Source organism: Nipponia nippon, unplaced genomic scaffold, assembly GCF_047370975.1.
Source record: "Nipponia nippon isolate SJK-2023a ecotype South Korea unplaced genomic scaffold, ASM4737097v1 scaffold_3, whole genome shotgun sequence".
Classification (NCBI taxonomy): Eukaryota; Metazoa; Chordata; class Aves; order Pelecaniformes; family Threskiornithidae; genus Nipponia; species Nipponia nippon.
Window position 1 is genome coordinate 88,958,714 of NW_028262347.1, and position 20,508 is coordinate 88,979,221.

General features: G+C 45.7%; 1 protein-coding gene across 5 annotated transcripts in view; it reads left to right on the forward strand.

Moving 5' to 3' along the window:
- Window positions 1-7,264: 7,264 nt before the first annotated feature.
- Window positions 7,265-20,508, forward strand: part of MICU1 (mitochondrial calcium uptake 1) — a 112,737-nt gene continuing 99,493 nt past the window's right edge. For 3 of the 5 annotated variants that reach the window (XM_087763868.1, XM_087763871.1, XM_087763872.1), the window contains exons 1-3: window positions 7,265-7,364; window positions 8,426-8,516; window positions 20,079-20,240. In XM_087763868.1, coding sequence (XP_087619994.1) covers window positions 20,080-20,240 — 161 coding nt within the window. In that variant the 5' untranslated portion in view covers window positions 7,265-7,364; window positions 8,426-8,516; window position 20,079. Of the gene's footprint in view, window positions 7,365-7,515; window positions 7,606-8,425; window positions 8,517-15,390; window positions 15,490-20,078; window positions 20,241-20,508 lie in introns of those variants that run through there. The other 2 variants (XM_087763870.1, XM_087763869.1) reach the window with 2 other exon arrangements.

Below are 20,508 nucleotides of genomic sequence, written 5' to 3' on the forward strand. Positions count from 1 at the left end.
TCAGTTGTTTCTTGAAAGGTGACTTACTTGGACTATTTTTCTTAAAAAAGACTTTTCCCTTTGGCCTGGGAGTTTTTACAATACTGCCGGCGGCTCCTTTTAAATTCCTGGGAAGGAATAGTCCAGAAGGGAAACGAGCCTATCGCTTTTAATACTGGAAGTGGCCCCAGAATTGCTCATTAGAAAATGGAGCTTTAAAAAATATTAATGCACAAGCAGTCCCCATGTGCAGCAATACTGTTATGGCTGAGAATGAAATGAAGTGGCTTGGCATAAAACATCTGGGATCCTGGATTACTATTATTTTTGAAGTCGAGGAGCCCAAGTCCTCGCTGCATGGAGCGATCGGGACGCACCTTCTCCTGGGAGGTGAGGAGAGGAGGATGCTCGGGAAAGGAGAGTCACTGGAAATTAATGGCGAGAAAAGAGTGATGAGGCTGGAGGTTGCCGAAATCATCAGGAACACGTGGGCTTAGAGACTCCAGCTGTTACTTACCACCCCTGTTTGCCACCAAAACCTTCTAAAAATACAGAGGGGAGCATGACTGGGTGATGGGGTGATGCGGATGCGCTTCAGCCGTCACCCACACCATGGCGGCACCCTGGTGCCTTCCTCCTTCCATCCCCACGTCCCTCCAGCTGCCTTCTCCTTCCCCTTTCCCTTCCCCTCCCTCTTCCCCTTCCCCTTCCCCTTTCTTTCCCAAGTGCTGCCTTCACGTCTGCTCAGATGCTGAAGGGTTGTTCTCAGCTTTTCCCCAAGCAACGCAATTTTGGAGCCACACAGCTCGTCCCTGAGCAATCCTCCACCCAAAGCCTTCCAAGACAGTTTGCAAGGCTACGGGCTCCTTTCTGGCTAGGTTTTCCTGCAGGGATGTGTTTTCCCTTCCTTCTCTTTGTCAGTTGGAAAAAAGTGGTTGAAGCCATTGCATCCTAACTGTGTCCTTCTGGAAGGATTTACCTATGGTCTTTCCAGCTTAGCATGTTTAGCATTTCAATAATTATTTGCTTTTTCTTGCAAGATCAAGGAGACTTACTGCAGCAGCTGCTCTGAGCTCCACTGCTGGAGGGCCAAGAGGCAAAACCCACCTCTGAGGGCTTCCCAGGCCAAAAAGAGCAAATGCTGGAGGACAGTGGCTTGCTTTCAAGACACCAGTGCTCCTGAGATGGACAGGAGACAGGCAGTCTCGCGGGCATGCAGCCTAAGCACCTGCAAAGACAAATTCAGATTGAACCTTTGCTCAACCCCTGCTCATGCTATTTCCCTCTCCTTCCACACTGAAAACTGACAGCAGGAGGAAAAGTACTTTAAAATAAGGATTTTGTGCAGCGTAGCCCTCTGCAATGATCCCAGGAGCATCCACACTGGAAGATGCTCCCACGCACATCTCAGCTGAAGAGCCACCTCATGGACCACAGACGGGGCGTCCCTCTCTGGGGACATCAGCCTCTCCCCGGTATGTTTTGCAGCGTCCCCACACAATGGGATGAAAAGCTTCAAAATGGCAAAACTGGAGTTAACACAGCCTGGAGGAGATGGAAAAGGGAGATTAGAAAGGCAGGAAAGGGGGAGGAAGGAAGTCCCCAGGATGGGGAAGGTCCTGGGGAGGGCAGAGGATGCAGCCCCAGCAGCCCTTTGGGGCAGAGCCATCTCTTCATGCCATAAACTACCCAACCCAATGCTTTTTTTTGGCTGGATGAGCAGAAATGCATTTGGGACGAGCCCTTGTGCCCTGTCCGTAGGTTTCCTATGGGGGCTTGGTGCCAGCAGCTCCAGGGGAGGGCAGTGACAGGGCACATCCAGCAGACCCTGGGCTGCCAGACCTGCCTCAACCGCTTTCTCCTATTCCCTACTCCTCCAGCCATTCAGATTATATATCTAGATATTTATTTCTATTTTAAGAGGAGCTGTAAGTGTTCACCTGAAGTCATATTTTAGGCAGAGTTTAAAGATTTCCAGGAGTATTTGACAGAGGTGGGGGAAGACAGGCCGCCAGCAAAGGCTGAGTGTGACACAAAGGTCACTAATTCATTAGCAAACCTGTGCTGAGCATGTGGGCACTCGTTACAGTGCATAGAAATGGGAATTAAACATGAGCCCTGACATTAATACCCCATGCAATTAAACAAGCCGGGAGGGAATGGCTTCCCAAGAGTGCAGGGGCTGAAAGCGGGGAAGATATCGGCCCCAAAATGAAACCCCGTCTTTTTAGGTCAAATAGCTCCTGGTACCCTGCTAGAAGCATCTTCCACTCAAGTTTACAAAAGTAAAGTGAAGCTGTGCCGAGACAGCATGTGGGCAGTTTCATGTTGCTAGAAGGACTCTTCCCACCCAACACACAAATATTCCCATGGCAAACCACAGAAAAAGACTGGATAAAATAACCATTCCCCTGTCATGCAGCCCAGAGGATGGTAAATGGCCACAGGTTGTGTCAGAGCCCCCCTGCCCTGCCAGCAAAAAAAGCAATGGTAAAATGCTGCTGGTCCTCCTTGCTTTTCCTGGCAAGGTTTTTTCCAGCAGAGACGCGCTCCAGGCATCATAGCAAGGCGGACGATACCTGTGCTTTCCCTTTGCTGTTTGCAGAGCAATAAAAAGAAAATCAGGTATTTAATGAGGCTTCCTCCTGGTGCTTATAATTAGAATATTGGAAAGCTGCTCCCAAGAAGAACTGATGGGGAAAAGCATGCCAGTGTTTGCAATTAATATTATTGCCATGGGAAAGACTGAAGTGGAAAGCTAAAGCCTCAAACCCCCATCAACCATCCCGACACTGCCAACGGAGGCATGGATGCTGTCCTCCTGCAAATAAAATACTGATTTAAGAGAAAGTGAGTGTGTGATGAGCCGTAGGCAAACCCAACACTTTGGCTCAGACCTGAGCAAGCCCCAAAGCGCTCGGATCAAATAAGCTGGATAGGAACAAAAAAAACCCAAATGGTCTCTTAGTCCAGGGGCTCATCACTTTCTTCATGTTATTTAAATTTAGGATTTACCCTATTTTATTCCTATAGATGGCCAGGGCTGTGATACTTGCAAAATCCTGCACGCAGAGGTCAATGCATGTGCAAAATCCTGCAGGTGCATCGGGCGTGTGCGGATGAGGAAATTCAGGAGGATACTGGGTCCAAGTACATCTTATCTCCTTTTATTTAGAGGAAAGGTTGGTGCTTTCAGACTAATGCAGATAACACAGCACAGCCCTGAGGGAGGGGGGCAGAGTCTGTCTGCCGATAAAGGAATGGCTCTGGTCATTTTCCATAAGCTGAGCACTGCAACAGCTGCTTGTGGAGCAATAAGATACGATGGGGAAATGCCCCTGTGCCGGGCAGGACGATGGTCCCTGTCCCATTGCAGGACCTCAGCCGTAAACCCTGAATTACCCAAACATGCCAGCATTTGCTCGCTGTGGCGTGCTCTCCTCCCATCTCCTTTCAGGGTCCCGTGTCTCCATCATTGATGGCCAGACCTCCATGTGCCGCTGCGCCCCAGTCCCACAGCAATGCCTCCAAGTCTCTCTCGCATCACCTTAAGCCTTGCCAAAAGGTTCATCCTAGAAATGACTGCAGCATTTTCACTGCAGGAGGGCAGTGGCAGGGCTCCCTGGGACTCAGCAGTCTCCCACGTTCCTGAAGAGCAATCGCTGTCTATTTATGCCTCCGGAAAATGTATTTTTTAATGGGGGGTTCATTAAAGCCTGAAGAGAGCCAACCTAAGAGGCATCTGGAAGCAACTAAAATTAAAATACCTAAAATTAGCCTCCCAAGCAGCGAATCCTCCCTCTGATCTAGATGCCGAGGCGCACATGACCCAGGCATGCCTTTCTCATTTTCCCTTCCTGCTGCCATCCCGTTCCTGAGCTGCCAGGCACAGCCCCAGGAGCCGACGTGCCCACCCACGACCCCAGAAAAAATAGCATCCCTCCACTGGGTTTGCTGGGGTCCCTCCCTTGGTTCAAAAATCAGCCTCCAAGTTTACATTTTGGGACTGTCCCATCTGAGTAAGGGCTAAAAAAGATGATGTTCCCCTGTTGCTGTGGGAACCATTTGGGATGAGGACCCCCAGGCATCACTCTGTCCGGAGGGAGCAACACTTACTCCCCCAAATCCCAGTTGTTGATGACACCTGGCCACATTTATTTTTGAAATGTCTTGTTCCCTTCCCAGCTCCCTTGCCATCCAAAAAAGCCCCTTTTTGATGAGGTGCTCAGGCACGTGCTTTCCTGATGGTTAAAATCTTATTAGTGCATGAGATTAATTGAAATCACAGTGCTGCTGGGCTGGCATGATGCCCTTGGTGTTGCTTTCCTCTCAGATAAATTGTGCATGGAAAGGTTTATCATGTTTTGTGTCTCTGGGCAGCACCCATCACCGTTAGCAGGTGGGTGCTGTGGGAGGGATGCACTCTTGCCGGACCTCCATGTTGTTGCAGGGTCTCCCCAAGCCCAGACAAGCCCCAGGGCTTGCAGAGGTGTTTGACCCCCGGGGAGGTCCCTGCCCCACATGTGTGGGGCAAAGCCCTTGGAAGGGTGAATAAAACCATGGATGCCTTGCTGCCTGCTTCTTCTCAGAGGCAGGAGCATTTGCCATTGCCCTCGTTCTCATAAAAAGGAGGTGCCAATTTTCCTGGGGTGCTAAAGCACCCCAAATAAGAAATTAAGGCATTTTCAAAGACAGGGTTGAAACAGTAACACAAGGGTCAGGGATTTTTGGAAGTCAGTTGTTGATGTCGAAATCACCACCAGCCTGCAGCAGCTGCTGCTCCACTGTAGCATCCCCTCTGCCCCCGCACCCCCTCCCAGCGCCAGTTTGGGCACTGGATTCAGGGAATGCAGGACAGGATGCTGCATCCAGGCATCTTCATATGCATTGGTAGAACACGAAACCACTCTGGGGAGTGTTTCGATGTGGAAATGTGCTGCACATATAATTTCCCTTCCTTTCCCTTCCCTTCCCTTCCCTTCCCTTCCTTTCCCTTCCCTTCCCTTCCCTTCCCTTCCCTTCCCTTCCCTTCCCTTCCCTTCCCTTCCCTTCCCTTCCCTTCCCTTCCCTTCCCTTCCCTTCCCTTCCCTTCCCTTCCCTTCCCTTCCCTTCCCTTCCCTTCCCTTCCCTTCCCTTCCCTTCCCTCCCCTCCCCTCCCCTCCCCTCCCCTCCCCTCCCCTCCCCTCCCCTCCCCTTTTTTTCTTTTTTCTTTCTTCTTTCATAGAATCACAGAATTGTTTAGGTTGGAAAAGACCTTTACGATCACCGAGTCCAACGGTTAACCTAGCACTGCCAAGTCCACCACTAAACCATGTCCCTAAGCACCACATCTTTTCAATACCTCCAGGGATGGGGACTCAACCACTTCCCTGGGCAGCCTGTTCCAGTGCCTGACTACCCTTTCAGTGAAGAAATTTTTCCTAATATCCAACCTAAACCTGCACTGGCACAACTTGAGGCCATTTCCTCTTGTCCTATCGCTTGTTACTTGTTTCTCTTCCTTCCTTCCTTCCTTCCTTCCTTCCTTCCTTCCTTCCTTCCTTCCTTCCTTCCTTCCTTCCTTCCTTCCTTCCTTCCTTCCTTCCTTCCTTCCTTCCTTCCTCTCTTTCTCTCTTTCTCTCTTTCTCTCTTTCTCTCCTTCCTCGCTCTGCTCTTGTGACGCTTTTCTGCACCCAGGCTCCACGTCTGTGCATTCCAGGGGCGGGCAGCACCTTCCATTCAGGGTGCTGCAGGCAGTACGAAGGACGTGCTGTCGTGGCAGCAGCAGGGCAGAAATATCTTTTCTATCTTGATTAAGAAGAGGTTTTCCTACCTGTGGGCATCGTCCCGAGCCCTTCCTCGCTCTCCCCAGTACGGGAAAAGTTTGTGGTGGTTGGGAGGTTTCAAGCTGGCTGCTCAGTGGAAATATTTCCCCTAGTGTTTTGTAAATATTATGGTCAATGGGAAAAATAAACCCTCCCATGAAGATTTTGTTTGTAAATTCAATAGCCTAGGGAGGAAACCCGTGCAGAAATAGGAGGACGTGGTGAATACTGCCTGGCCAGACTCACGGGCACAACTGGGAGGGTGAGGGATAGTTATAACAGGCCATGATTTCTATTTTATTGCTAATATGGCCCATGCCACGCTACAGCAGTGTTGGCTCTCCTTGCTGTGGGTCTGGAGCTGAGCAACTGTTCTGGACCCCGCAGAACGACCTGCTTACGGGACACATTTCTCATGAGACAATTCCTTCGATTTTTGAAGTGAATTATCATTGGAAACACACGGAAATGCTCAACCAGATATGCCAGGGGAAAAAAAAAAAAGGCAAGAACAAGCAGTTCAGTTCATACACTGCTAAGGAACTTGAAGTTTAAGTGATCAGCACCTGAAAAATCATTTTTTCTGCATTTCTACAGTGAAAGAACTCCCTTTTCCTTCTCGTACTGGGTCTCTGGATCTCAGAGAACGTTTTTCAGTGCCAAGGGCACCTCCATTGCCTGCCTGCTCCAGGGACAGGCACAGGCGAGCGGGAAGCCCCTCCGGCGTGCGAAGCGTTTGCCCAGAGGGAGAGAATTACCTAGTGCAGAAATAAAATTGGGGGGATTCAATAGGGTATGGGGGAAATGGCCAAGGGCTGCAGCCCCTGCAGACCCTATAGACAGATGCCTTAGCCCCCAGACATTTTACACTGCTGTCTTAAACCTATATATAGGTACCTCAGACCCTGCATATAGACCCCTCAAACCCTGTGTATAGATCCTTTCAGGCCCTGTTTATATGGGCTGCTCAGACCCTATATATACACACTCCTGAGACCCCTTTGAGGACCTATATATAAGCCCCGAGACCTTATATACGAGCCCCTCAGACCCTATATACAGCCCCTTCAGGACCTATAGATACGCTCCTCATGTCCTGTAAAACAAGCCGTTCAGGACCTATATATAAGGGCCCTGAGACCATATATACAGACCTTTCAGAACTTATATGTAAGCCCCTGAGACCCCATATACAGGTCTTTCAGGCCCTATATAGAAGCCCCTCAGGCCCTATATACAGGACCTATAGAAACGCTCCTCACACAGTATATACACACATTTCAGGACCTACACATATAGGTCCCTGAGGCCCTACACACAAGACTTTCAGAACCTGTATATAAGACCCCGCGACCCTACACAGGGGCCTTCCAGGATACGTATAGACGCCCCATACGGCTCCCGGGCGGCACAGACGCCCCGCCCCTCCGGCCCCAGACCCCGCCCCTTCCGCACAGACCTCGCCCCTCCATCTCCAGGCCCCGCCCCCTCCCGGCGTGCCACCGCCCGCGGAAGCGCGGCCGCGGTGGGCGGGGCCTGTGTGCGCTCCGGCGGGGCGGCGGGGCCGGCGGCGGTACTGAGGTGAGCGCGGCCGGGCCGGGCCGGGCCGCTCCCCCGCAGCCGGCGGCGGGGTCTGGCCGGGCGCGGTGCCTCTGTTCGGGCTGGCCCTTCCTTCCCTTCCCCGCGCCCCGGCGGGAGTGGGCTGTGGGGACGTAGGCGGGCGCTCCCCGCGAAACGGGCTGAGGGGGGCCCAGGCCCAGGGGCTGAGGGAGAGCTGCTGCCCGGGTCACACGGGGCTCGGGGCTTCTCCGCCCCCCCTGCGGTAACACTGTCCTGTCTTCCCTATGAAATAAGCGTTCAGGGTCTGTGCCTCCGTTACGGCGTTCCGCTTTTCCTGCTGGGAAAGCCGCAGGAGAAGGAAGGATCCCCCTCGGCCTGCCCGGGCCTCGGGGGGCCCGCAAGCAGTGCGCCGGGCTGAGCCTCTGCTCCCCGCTTCTGGTTTATTTCTGTTGTTGCTGTAGGGGATGGTCCCGGCGTTGCCGGGGCTGCGTGAGGTGCTGCTGTATGTTACAGCCCGTGTCAAAGCAGTTTTTCTTAGCAACAGTTTGTTACACAGCTTTAACTTCACTCAGTGGCCGAACTGTATTTGATGTGCAGTTTGTCTTTGGAAAAACCTTTAGGGTTAATTTCGGTTAATAAACTACTGAGAGTATAAAAAGGACCTATCTTTATTGTAACTTGCCTTACGTGTACTGTATTTGCCTTTTGTTTAATGAGCCACTTGGGAAATCTGGTAAATCTGAGTCTCTTTAGTGGGGTCTGCTGACCAGGGGTGAGCAGGTCAAACAAAGCAGGATTTTTTGAGCCTTTCTCTTCTAGAAACTTGAGTGCCAGCTCAGACTTGAGTTAAAGTAAAGGCCTGGCTTTTTTTTGTTTGTTTGTTTGTTTGTTTTTTAAAATCAGCTGCATGACCGTTTTTTCCCTCCTGGCTTTATTTGGTGGGCAGTCTGAGATGTGAGTAGCGAGGTCGATATGTGTAGGCACTAATACGCAGAGTATGACTGCCAGAAGGTAGGCTGTGTGCAGCACGTTGCTGGCAGCAAAGAGTTATAATCTTTATTATGTTTCTTTCTTGTTTTTAGAACACAGCCCTGCAATTGCTGAGAAATAATTCCCAGCGTTCTTCGTGACCCTCTGGCCCACAAGCTGGGAGCAAATACACTTGCACTACAGGTAAGGATGGTATTGCTGCCTGCTGGGTGTGCAACTCACAGCATGCTGTGCCCCTACTCTCAGGTACTCTGCTGAACTAATCATTTGGCTGATATTTACCCTTAAATCTGCCCTGTTTGGAATTATTCTTGTTCTGAAGTGTTCACCCAGCATTTTTCCTGAAGCTGTAGGAAAATAGGTTGCCTTTTTGCAGTGTGAAAAGTTATGTTGACTTCTCTGTTGAAAGGCTTGGGCAGTGCAGTGTGGTTTGGAAGGAGGAGTGAAGCAGGCATGGGAGCAAGCTGTGGAAGAAGTCTGCTGCCTGGAGCTTCCTCTCAAACCAACCTCAGTTGTGGCGCTTTCACAAAACATATTAAAAAAAAAAACCCAAACGCAATGCAACTCACTATTTCTATGCACTCAGTAAAAATGTATTTAAACATAGGGAGGTATCTTAAAAAAACTAAACCAACCAAAACTAACTAAAGATGCTTAAACTGTGTGTGTTTGTCCATCTGGAGCAACAAAGTATTTCTTGGCCAGGCCAGCAACTTCTTTAGCCGATATAGCTGCTGCCAGAAGAAGAAGTGGAGGGTCCTATGGCTTATAACCATCCTCTTAAATTTTCTAGTATTCAGTGGTATGTTAGAGTCTAATGTGTGTATTCAGCAGTGTATCTTAAGCTCATGTAACCCCTGTTCTTTGTTTACTCGTGGAAACAGCTGCTTCTCCAAATGACCCATTTTCTGCAGAAACTTTTGTGATATTCATTATGCTTCCTGAACTAAAGAAGCTGAAATTTCATGCTCTGGAGGAAGGAGAATGGTGTGCCTTGCTTACATCATTAATGTCTGCCTATTGGGGGTTCTCTGGAGCTCCCTGTGCCTTATTAGTCTTTGTGTAACTTCTCTGTGTAGGTTCCTGGTGTGCGCCTCGGGCTGAGAAGTCGGGTTCCGGGGTAAGCTTGCAGTAGTGTTTTCAGAGGAGAGATTGTACTGGTGTCCTTGGGCAATTTAATAGGACAAACTGCAAGACTTGCAAATCGTTTGAAGTCTCAGAAGGGCTTTGAAGCAGTATCCTACAAGCATTAAATTTTTCAGGTGATACGTGAGGGAGCCATCGGCTATGTTTAGATCTAGAATGTGGAAACAACTGTTCTTGCATTTTGGAGCAAAGTGACGATTCTGTAGCAGTCATGTTAGGTGTATTATAAAACCACGTTGCTGGGTGCTGTTCCATTTGCTGCTGTAACGTTCCTTGAAACGGACTGAGCTGGGGTATAGAAATACTTGTTTTATTCTTCCCAAGTTTTCAGTGGCCTTGCTGGTGCACAATATTTAACACATTTCGGTGCAATAGGGCTGAGGACGCTTGTGTACAACAATAAAAAACCTTATTTGTTAATTTTGCAGATGCTGTGCGTTCCTGTTGGGATGTTGCAGGGGTGTTAGTGAAAAAGCATCTTGGTGTAGTTGTGGCTTTGGGTGAGATGATGCTGTTTGGAATAATTCAGTAGGAACTAGTTACCCAGGGTCTTTGAGTATTGTAGTGAGTGTTGTATGCCTTTGAGAAGAATATTATTACTTTATTTTTATAAACAGAATGGTTTTAAGACAGGTATGTTGCAGATAGCATGGCTACCTCTTAATGAGGAGGATGGCTATATTTCTTTAGGGTGATGTGTTTCACACTTTTAGTAAGAAATGCAAGGACTCCTAGTAAAATCTGAGTCGAAATGCACTTTGTCTCCCTAAGCACATCCCATCCAAAAGTCTTTGGCAGGCTTGCCCCTTAGTGAAAGATTTAAGATACTATAAAACAGAAAAGATAGGCAACTTGACTGTTTAGATTGTGCGTTGTTTTACTGCGGCTTCTGTAGCGTTATCTGAAAAGTCCTTGGCTAGTAAATTCTGGGTTATCTTTGCCTGCTACTTTGTCTGGGAGCGCAGTGACTATTTTTTTCCCCAAAGAAACCTTCCATGGAGTTTCTTTTCATGCATTTTGGATTTAATCTCATTTGAGAGCAGCTTTTAATTGCAGTCCCACCATCGCTTGGAGCTGGCAATACCGCCACATGAAGAGATCCTTGTGTCTGTGGTGGTACTACTGTGGGTGTGGGGCAGGAGAAGGTCAAGCAGAAGTGCCGAAGTCCTTGTAACTGGGAGTTTTAAGTAGCCAGGTGTGTGGGAATACACAGCTGGGGGCAGGCCAGCTACTCGTGCTGGTTTATAATAGCCATGAATGTGTGGCCTTAAATGCTTTGCATAAACAGCCTTCGATTCATTACAGGGTTTCTTTTCTGTCCCTGCAGCCTGTGACAGCTTGTCACCCTTCCTCTACCCGCCATGAAACAAATCAGTGGCTTAAAGTAATGGTTTTCAGATTTTGTTTTTTAAATAGAAAATAGTTGGTTTCTCTGGTGCGGGGGTTTCTTTTAAGTCTCCAGGGTCCCTGAATCTCAAATTCTTTGGTTTTTCTGTTATTGTTAGAGTTTATAGCTCTTTGAAGTGAAACCCAAGATCCTCATGCAGACAGAAAGAAAGAAGATCATGGTGTGAGATGAGCAATGCTGCAGCTGACCTGTGCTTGAAACATGAGACCTGTGAATCTGTGTAGCTTCATTATTTGTAGTGTGTCAATCTGTGATGCAGAAAAAGCTGGTCTATGGCAACGTTGAAATCAAACCCAGTATCTGCATAGACTAGTTGTGTTATGTACCACCACTTTAACATCTGTGTTTTCATTAGTTTGATGCAAACTTTCCATCTCTGTCATTTTTGCTTCAAGAGCTAGAAGAGTAGTTGTATTTTTTTCACTAAAATCTTAGCTATGATACAAACACAAGGAAGATCTGCAGGAATTGATGCCTGCCTTATGCCAGTCAGTGTTAAAGAATAAAGGAGGATTGTCACTGTGTTCGATGCTGTGTGTGCGGCTGCCCAGTGCGTGCACCAGGTATGTGCTTGCTGTATATTGAAGCTGACCGGGAGTTTGCCCCCGCCTCTGTTAATTTAAACCCTAATGGTGCTGACATGTGGCGGTGTTTCTTTACACCTCTTCTTACAGCCTGTAACTATGGGTTGCTATTTTCATTAATGTAATCCCCCCCTTTTTTTTTTTGCTGTTGACTGAAGTTTTGGTGGACTGCAAAGTAAAACTCCTCCATCTGCTGATGGATATTTTGCTTTTTGGTTTCACGGCTGCAGGGAGGGAGGTGGTGGGTAATAGTGGTCAGGCACCGTGACTCATCTGATCCTCTGCTCGGTGGGGCGTTTTCTTCAGGTCAGCACGTGAGCACAGGCATGCTATCTGCCTGGCCACCTTGGATGGCACCAAGTAGTTGTTGCTGGCTTGTTCATGCTGAAGGCGAGCTCCTCAGGCCGTGTTCTAAAACCACAAGGCACTAGCCAGGCTTATCTGTATCCTTTTTTTCTCTCTGAAGTTCAAGCTAATCCAGTGATGTGTTGCTGGAAAAGCAACTGCAGTGGTTCAGACTTGCTTTTCCTTTTTTGGGGGAAACCAGTGCTCTTCTCTTGAATTCCCAAGAAATCACCATCTCGTAGATGAAATGCAGATGCTGTAACTTTTTTGTTTGTTTCAATAAGATTTTTATTTAAAATTTCTTTGGATATGTGCCATCAAAGTGTGGCCCTTTGGGCAGGAGAGGCATTTTCTAAAGAAGCAAGTGGCTGTGGCAGGTGATGTTTCTGTTTAAAAGACGCAATAAGAAAGGGGGAAATTACTGTATGGTGATATTCAAATTCAAGTTCTCAGTGGGTTCACAAATCCTTTTCCTCCTTGTTGGAGAGGAAAAGAGGTACAGACTTCACTGTGTCAAATTCTGAGATGATCTTCTGCTGTCTACCTCCAAAAGGAAATTTTCCTTTTTCTGGAGCTGGACGTGTATCTGCAGATAACTCACGCCTGTTGAATTGTCACCTTCACAGCCGAACGAGGCTTTTGCTTTCTCCTCAGACTACGTACGTTTTTCTCTTCCAGCGTTATTTTCTTGTGAAACGCATGTTTATTCATTAAGAATGAACACCAGTTTTCTTGGAGCCAAGTAAGCCATAAACACCTCTTAAATCTACTTTAACTGCTCTAGGATTTTTTTGTTGTGATTGTAAGGTACATGCAGGTAGGTGGCCGTTGGCTGGAGAAAGGGCAGGAGCTTCAAAGGAAGGTCTTTCCATTTGGTGTGAAAGTTAGGAATTCTCAGGAAAATCACATCCCATTGACACGGATTGTGCAAGGCAAGTTAAATCACTCAGGTCATTAAGCAGGCGTATTCCTGCTGGCCATAACTTTCTACAGAAAAAGGCAGAAGTGTTATGTTTTCTGCCCCTCTGCCAACAGTTCTCTGACAGATCTTTGCTCCTCAAATTGGTATAATTTTTTGTCCTCCTGCAAAAATGCCTCCGCTCTGGTGCGCCTGCTCTTGTGGCTGGTTTGCAAAGACAGCCTGATTATTTGGGAATAGTGACTGGAAAAAGCAAATTTCACATTGGAGTGATAAAGGTCATGAAACAGGGTCATTATCCTTGATAAGGGGTGAGATGAGTTTTTTTTGTTTGGTTTTTGTCTTTACGTCTCTGGTAGTTACTGACTGGCTTCTATTGAGATCCTTCTAGGGAGTTTGTCAGTGCTGGGGTTTACTGTAATATTTTCCAGGTAGAAAAGCCGAAGGAATAGGCTGCATTTTGGGAACTGACAGCATTTTGGGAAAACTTTAACCAGGAAAAGCATCATTTAGCATTCATTTCTGTGGAAGATTATAGTTGCCCATTAAAAATCTGCTGTGCGTTGCTGGAGACTGACTGTCTGAAGTAGCAAGCAAATATTTTATCCTTGCTGAAGGTTGAAGGTGCTCTTTTCAGTGCTGCTGTAAGAGATTTAACTGGTTTATTTTGTTTGAGTGCGCTCATTTTTCATTTGTTTCTCAAAAGCTGCAGTTTGTGGTGTCTACATCCACTCACAAATCCTCTAGCAGCTCAGCTAGCAGGTTAGATTTGGGGTTGCTGCTGAGCTTGCCAAGCGATGCTGCTTCTGCCATTTTAATTGGCACCGAAGTCTTTATCCTAAATAGACTTCAAATGTTTGAAGACACGTGGGCAAAGATCTTTCCCCGGTGTGTAAATGCTCCTGTCTCCCTCTCAAGGGAAGACCGAGACCAAGCTAGCTACTGACCTACGCCCTTATAAATAATCCAGTTGTAGTTACTAATAATGCTTTATTAAAGCTAAATCAAAAGTCTCGTGTGTGTCTTCACAACGTGTTGTCTTCTCTACTTAGCTCTGAAGATCAGTAAAATTATTTTCAATCTTGTCGGTTTTACTCTAGGCTCTGAGTGGCAGTGTTTGGGGTTCGTGATGCTTCTCTGGCCAATTTGCTCAAGTCTAAGGTGAAGCTCCTGTGGCAACAGACTTGGTAGAAATCGGCAAGGGTAGTTTGTACAGCCCAAGGAGAGATGGTTATTTCTTCTGTACAGTACTTGTTATCTCAGGATGATCTGCAGTTTGTAGCAGACTATTTGTTTTCAAGCTGTGAGAGCCCAGGTATGGGCATGTGTAGCTTAAAAATAGGGGAGGGATTAGAGCAACTGACAGTAACAGAGAAACCCATGTTTTCCTTAATTTAAATATAGCTAATAGTAAGGATGTATGCATTAAATTGAGGAGATCACCTGTGCATAAAAGTGGTAGTTTAACAAGTTGGATTCTAACTAGCCATGGTTTTGCTGTTTTATTTTCACTTTGTGTCTTATGATGCGAAATGATCCATTTGGCAGAATAAGGCAACTTGTGAGATGAGGATGGCATAAATAATGGAGTCTTAATGGATATCATCCCAGTAAATCATTATACTAAATAAGCCATGTTAATGACGAGGTGATTGCACAACACCAAAACACGTTGGTAAGTGCAATATTAGACTGAATTTTTAAACATCTTATGAAATGCAGTAGTATGGCTTTAATAGCAGCTGCATTCAGAGCAGAACGAAGGTCAATACTAAATCCTGGCTATTTGAGGGACAGCACTGATCGTCTCCAAGGGGAGGATGAGCGATGGTTGGGTGTAGTTACAGAGCTACAGAGTTGGGAAGCGTGCATTTTCAGGGCGGAGGATTTTAGGAAGAGATGAACCCTTAGTGCAATGACAGTTAAAAAGAAATTGCCAGGCTATGGCTTAGGTTTCTGCTAAAGACCTGGCAGCATGTTATCGATTGGTGCTTTGTAGACTCTCCATCAATTTGAATTGTGCTCCGAAACAAATGTGGTTGCCCTCTCTAGCGAAATTAATGTGATCAAATATTGCCCCAATCTCATACCTGAGAAGAAATTACTTTTGCTGCTCGATTTCATTTTCATTCTCAAAACTGATTTATGTGTCTTAGTAAGCTAATAACTTCAGTAATGTGAGTAATCCTTTATCTGAAAATTGCACTGGGTAAGGTGAAAATTTGAGGTTACAGGAGGGGAAAAGAGCAGGAGCGGTTCGGTCTCTCTTGGGGATGGGGGAAGGGAGTGGAACTAGATGCCTCGGTAGCTGGAAGCCACCTGTGGGCACCCTTTGTATGAATTACCCTTGTACAAATCTTTCTCGCTGGTACCAGTTTATAAATGGAAAGTTTGGAGAACTGGGGGGAGAAGTCAAAATTAATAACTTAATTTTGGTGGAGGCAGGTTTAATGCTAAGAGTTTTTGTCCCCCTGGTTTATGTATCTCAGATTATTTTAAGTATCTCTATGTTAGTGTTGACAGTGAAACTTCTCTCCCAATTACTTTCCCCTTTCCCTCGTGTCTTGACTTTTCCTTCCCATTGGATTTATTTGTCCTACTTTTTTCCCCATTGCAATTTTTCCTTCCCCTCTTCCCAATAATCCTCTTGAGAAGACGGAGGCAGGAGAGCTGGGAGCCGAGACCTGCGCTCTTCTGCTGCTGGATCTCTGCCTTTTGGAGCCGATGACGCTGGATTCAGCGAGCAGGGGTGAGGTATGACTGACAGTCAGGGGCTGAGATGGAGATAGGCGAGGAATTTTCCTACAGTGGCTGTTGGGTCAGGATGTCTTGGTGTGCTCTGCCAATGTCAAACTTTGCCTTTTAATAAACATACGGCTCCAGAAAGCGCTCTCAGTTCTTAGTGACACCATCTCAGCCAGTCCCAGCAGAAGTCTTTATGCCTAACCAATGCCTCGTAAATGCAAATCTTTTTTTGGCAAGATTTTACTACATAACAATATTTTTCATTTAAATTTACAATTGACATTCTGCACTAATGCACAAGCTTACCATGTCGTCGTAAAATTGTTCCAATAAAAAGTGCCTATGAGCCCTTCTCTGATTAAAAATTAAACACCCATCAGCTTATTCAGGTACTGTTCTCCCTCTCGCATGCTTGTGTCGCTGAGGCCAGCTTCGACATCAAAAAGCTGCTGTAAGTGTGTTTTATCTTAAAAACTGATGCTGCTCTGGATTGCCAAACAGGACTACAAAAAGTTCAGTGCTGGGGGGTACCCAAGTGCGAAGAAGTCCCTTTTGCCTGGGCTGGCTACGTAGTGCTTTCAGTCTTGAAACCATCAGCTAATTGGGGTGCTGGAAAAACAGGAGCAAGTCTTTTTGTTCTTTTTCTTTCGGTATCTGAAAAAGGATGCAAGAGAGATGGGACCTGCCAGTTCTTATATGCACTGAAAAATCCAGGGCTGAACTGGTGATGCTCTGGATGTGGCAGGGGGGAGAAGCAGAGAGCCTGTCTCTCAATTTCCTTGCAAAACAGGTTAGTGGACAGAGGATCATTGTTTGGGAAAGTAAAATATCCACATCAAGCAAGAATGTATATAGCTGTTGAAATAATTTTGCATTTCTTCTTTTAAAGCAATCTGGATGTTCTCAGTTTGAGTGATGCCTGTTGTGTCTCGGATCAGAAGTGTTACTTTCTTAATGGGTTTGTGGGTTTCCTGGACATCAAAGATGGTAGCATGTTTAGTGTTAAATTACAAATATATGAGGCTTTAGGCTACCACTTGCCGGTGGTATGTACCCATAGAGCAGGGCCCTGAGCACTTACCTGATGGCAGTGAGAGCTGCTGCAGCGGCTGAGGCAGAAACACAGCTTAAACCACAAAGCTGGAGCACAAAAATGTGGTGCCGAAGTGGACAGAAAGAGCCAGGTAGCAGGATGGGTTATCAGATCTCTTTTTTTTTTTTTTTGAATGTTTGGGCTTCCAAGGAGTGGGTTTTGGTGTAGCAGACAGTAAACAAAACTTTGTTTTTAAATCTTCAAGTCTGTCAGTTGACTCTTCTGCTTAAAAAAATAATACCCATGTCTTGTGGCACAAATAAAAGCAGATATGTAATTCTTTTCTGGGAAAAAAAAAATCTACTTCTTTTTTCCAAGGATATTAATTCAACTTCTGAAAGTAACTGTAGAGCTGTTCTTAAGATAAGACTGGTTTGTCTCTTAGAAACAAAAATACGATCTACAGATTCCTTGTAGTGGTATTGCTAGAACATCATGATAATTATTTATGCTTGATCCTTATTTTCAGTATTTTAGAGTTAAGATTTTTTTTTCTCTGAGCTGCTTTGTTGTATCTTGTAAAAAAAGAAAAATTACTGCATTACATCATGCATGAATTGAGGTTGTTTCTTATTGTAAGCTGTAATCACATCAGTTCTTGGGAGTTTTAGACTTTATCTCAGTTTTATTCCTTATCCTACTGCAGATTGTGGTGTTAAGCTTTTCATTGCTGCAGTTAGGGCAGGATGCTTATTCTTAATCTTTTTAAAAGTGAGCATCAGCTTTCTTGAGTGATCTTGACTTAAATGCCTGGAGCTTTTAGCACAACGTACTGTATATCGCGGCACTTTTGCTGTAAAAAAAAGAGAGATTGTAAAATTGCAGATGGAAAGCATGGAAAATTCAGTTTCCAAAGTGCTTTTTTTTATTCTGAGATAAGATACTCTTTATGTTAGGATTATTATGGGAACTGCCTGCTTTTGGCTCTCTTGGGCAATTGCTACCAAGTGAGCACTGTCTGGGTGAACCTCCCAGCACCATCAAGGATGGAGATTACTTGGACACAGCAGATAATTTAGTGTTTCTTAGGGCTGAGACAGAGAAAACATTTATGCAGTACTAAAGCCACCAATCTGAAATGTTGTAAAAATCTCTTCAAGCTCAAAAGTAAGCACTGTGGGGCTTGATTTTCATTTTGACTGATTAAATGATACTGGCAGCACTTCCCTTATCCATTACATCTTATGCGTATAAAGCTATAATTAGGACGGGGAACCCAAGTAAGGGCAACATTACCTTCTCTGTGAAAATAACACTTGCAGATTTTTCTCTGCATATGTAACAGAAATTCATCCCTGGAGATGAAATGGGAACATCAGGTTTGTGAAGGATAGAAATAATTATAAATTTGCAATAAAGGGTGTTTTTCATAACAAAATCTTCTGTTGTTCAGAGAGGGAGAACTTTGGAGAATAGGTGCCGTTGGCTGGCTGTATTCCATTAAAACTTTAATTTTAAGCCTATTTCTTTTTAAAGGAATAAATGAAATGGTAATGCCGGCTGCAAAGTTGGTTTTTAATATGTGCAGAGATGAATTTAAAATGCATGCTATTCAGATGCACCAGCTGCGAGCAGCAGAATTCGTGGGCTTTGCCTATAAACCAGGGTGGCAAGGGATAGACACCCTTTGGCTTTGCCCTGCCCGTCAAGAGCAGTATTGCCGCTCCGTCCCAGCCTGCCGTCACCTGCTGGTGCTCCATCCCGTCTCGCCTGCCCCAGGACCATGCAAAAGCCTTAGATCTGATATGAAAAATCACCGATAATGAATTTGCTAATGTCTTTTCATTATCTGTGCATTTTTTTCTTTCACCATGTATTTCTTGATTGTGCTGTGAAGTCTTCAGATGCATCCCCACCACCTCTCGACTTAAAACATGTTGACCTCTGGCGCTCAAAATTATCTGCTGAATTTTTATGTGCGTCTTCCCTCCCTCTTCCTCTCTTCCCCTCCCTAAGTTCACGTCACCGGTTCGTGTTATGAAATCCTGAGCTGCGTGTTGCTTTAATCAGAGGAAAAGGGCAGTAATATATTCAACTCTTTATAGCTGAAATGGGGTAACACACCACACATGTAAGATGCATTTATGCAAAATGGTCCCCGGATTCTCATTGTTGGAAGATAATGGTTTAGCAAAACAGTGCGGTGGCATCTTGTGTTGCAAAAGCAAACAAAGCAATAGATGTGACCTTATTTTTGTATTCTGTGGTTATTCACTGGCTGGGAATATTTGAGTAGAACAGCAAGAACGGTGAACAAAAGGAAAAAATCAGGCCACTGCTCCCTGCTCTCTGCTTCCAATGTTTTTGCTGGCCTTGAGAATTCTCTCTTTTACCATTCTACTCCCAATTTCTTTTTTTTTAAGGCTGACCCCGTGATAGAAAAACTGAATTTGTATCTGTTAGAAGTAAAACCTTTTTTCCACTAGAAGATACAGCACCCTTTCTTTTCAAAGGGAACTCTTACCCTTCACCTCCAATCTTGTGACCTAGCAAAAATTGCTTTGTCTCCTGTAGCTGGTGTGTGTGATGAGGTGACATTTTTGCGGTTGAGATTTCTCTGTTGTAATAGTGTTTAGATTTGTAGCTCTGTTTTCCCATTTGTCTCTGTACCGTTGTGTGTGTAACGGGGTATGGACTGTATTTTACGAGCTTTAGAATCATAGAATCGTTGAGGTTGGAAAAGACCCTTAAGATCATCGAGTCCAACCGTTAACCTGTCACTGCCAAGTCCATCACTATACCATGTCCTCGAGCACCACATCTACCCATCCTTTAAATACCTCCGGGGATGGAGACTCAACCACTTCCCTGGGCAGCCTGGTCCAATGCTTGACCACCCTTTCGGTGAAGAAGCTTTTCCTAATATCTAACCTAAACCTCCTCTGGCACAGCTTGAGGCCTGAGGCCTTGAGCTTTGACACTTTGAAACTTGCCTTATACTTAAAGTTGAATATAAATGTTTTTGCTCCAGGCTAGCTAGAAAAGTGATTTAAGAATAGTAGGATTTTCTTAAGGAAATTTAAAATGACTGGGTTGGAGTTTTGTTTGGTTGGTTTGCTTGTTATTTGGTTTAATTTGCCTTTTAAAATCCAGCTGTGTCTGTCCCTCTGGCCAAATGGCTCTTATTTGCTGTAGTTGCTTGTAAGATCTATCTGCATCTTCCATGCCTTGGCACTTGAGTGGGAGCATGCAAATATTTGCTCTTAATGAAGCATGCTGGGGAAAGGCTGAAGAGGAATTTGGAAAATGCTGTAAGAGCAGCTGAGTAAGTAGTTGGGATGTGACAGCAAGGTGTGTCAGCCAGGTGTATGCCAATATGCAATACTTGTAATTTGCTATTTATTGGACAGGTTACATGCCTATTTTGGAACAGCTAAAAAACATCTGTGACAGTTATTTTCTGTAACTTTTCCTATTTTATTAAAAATGCGAGGAAATATCTGGTTGAGGGTCAGTGAGAGTCCACAAGTGGAAACCTTACTAATGTGTTGTTCTTATTTGACAGGATGTTTCGCCTTCGATTTCTTCCTGTTGCAGCAGGGCTGTCTGCTGTTTCACGGCGTTACCATGGGACAGCACATCACCCTAGGACCAGGCGCAGGCTCGTGGTGGCGGCTTTCATAGGGACAACTGCAGCGACAGCAAGTGCCAGATTCCTTTGGCAGAGGTAATATATTTTTTTTTTTATTATTATTTTTTGCCTGAGAGCTCCTGCTGCTTTTGTGCTGTGGTAAGTACCTGCAGATGGGTTTAAGATCTGCAAAGTGTTATTGCTTGTCCTGCTTCTGCTGCATGGAAGGAATGGCTGTTGCTGACTCCCTGTGGAGCTTCTTTGCTGCTGTGAGTAGCCAGAGATGTGAAAAAGCTCAGGGCTGAACAGATTTCCTCTGTAGCTGTCCTCAACATGGGCTGTTTGCCCTTGGTGGGGTTTGCTG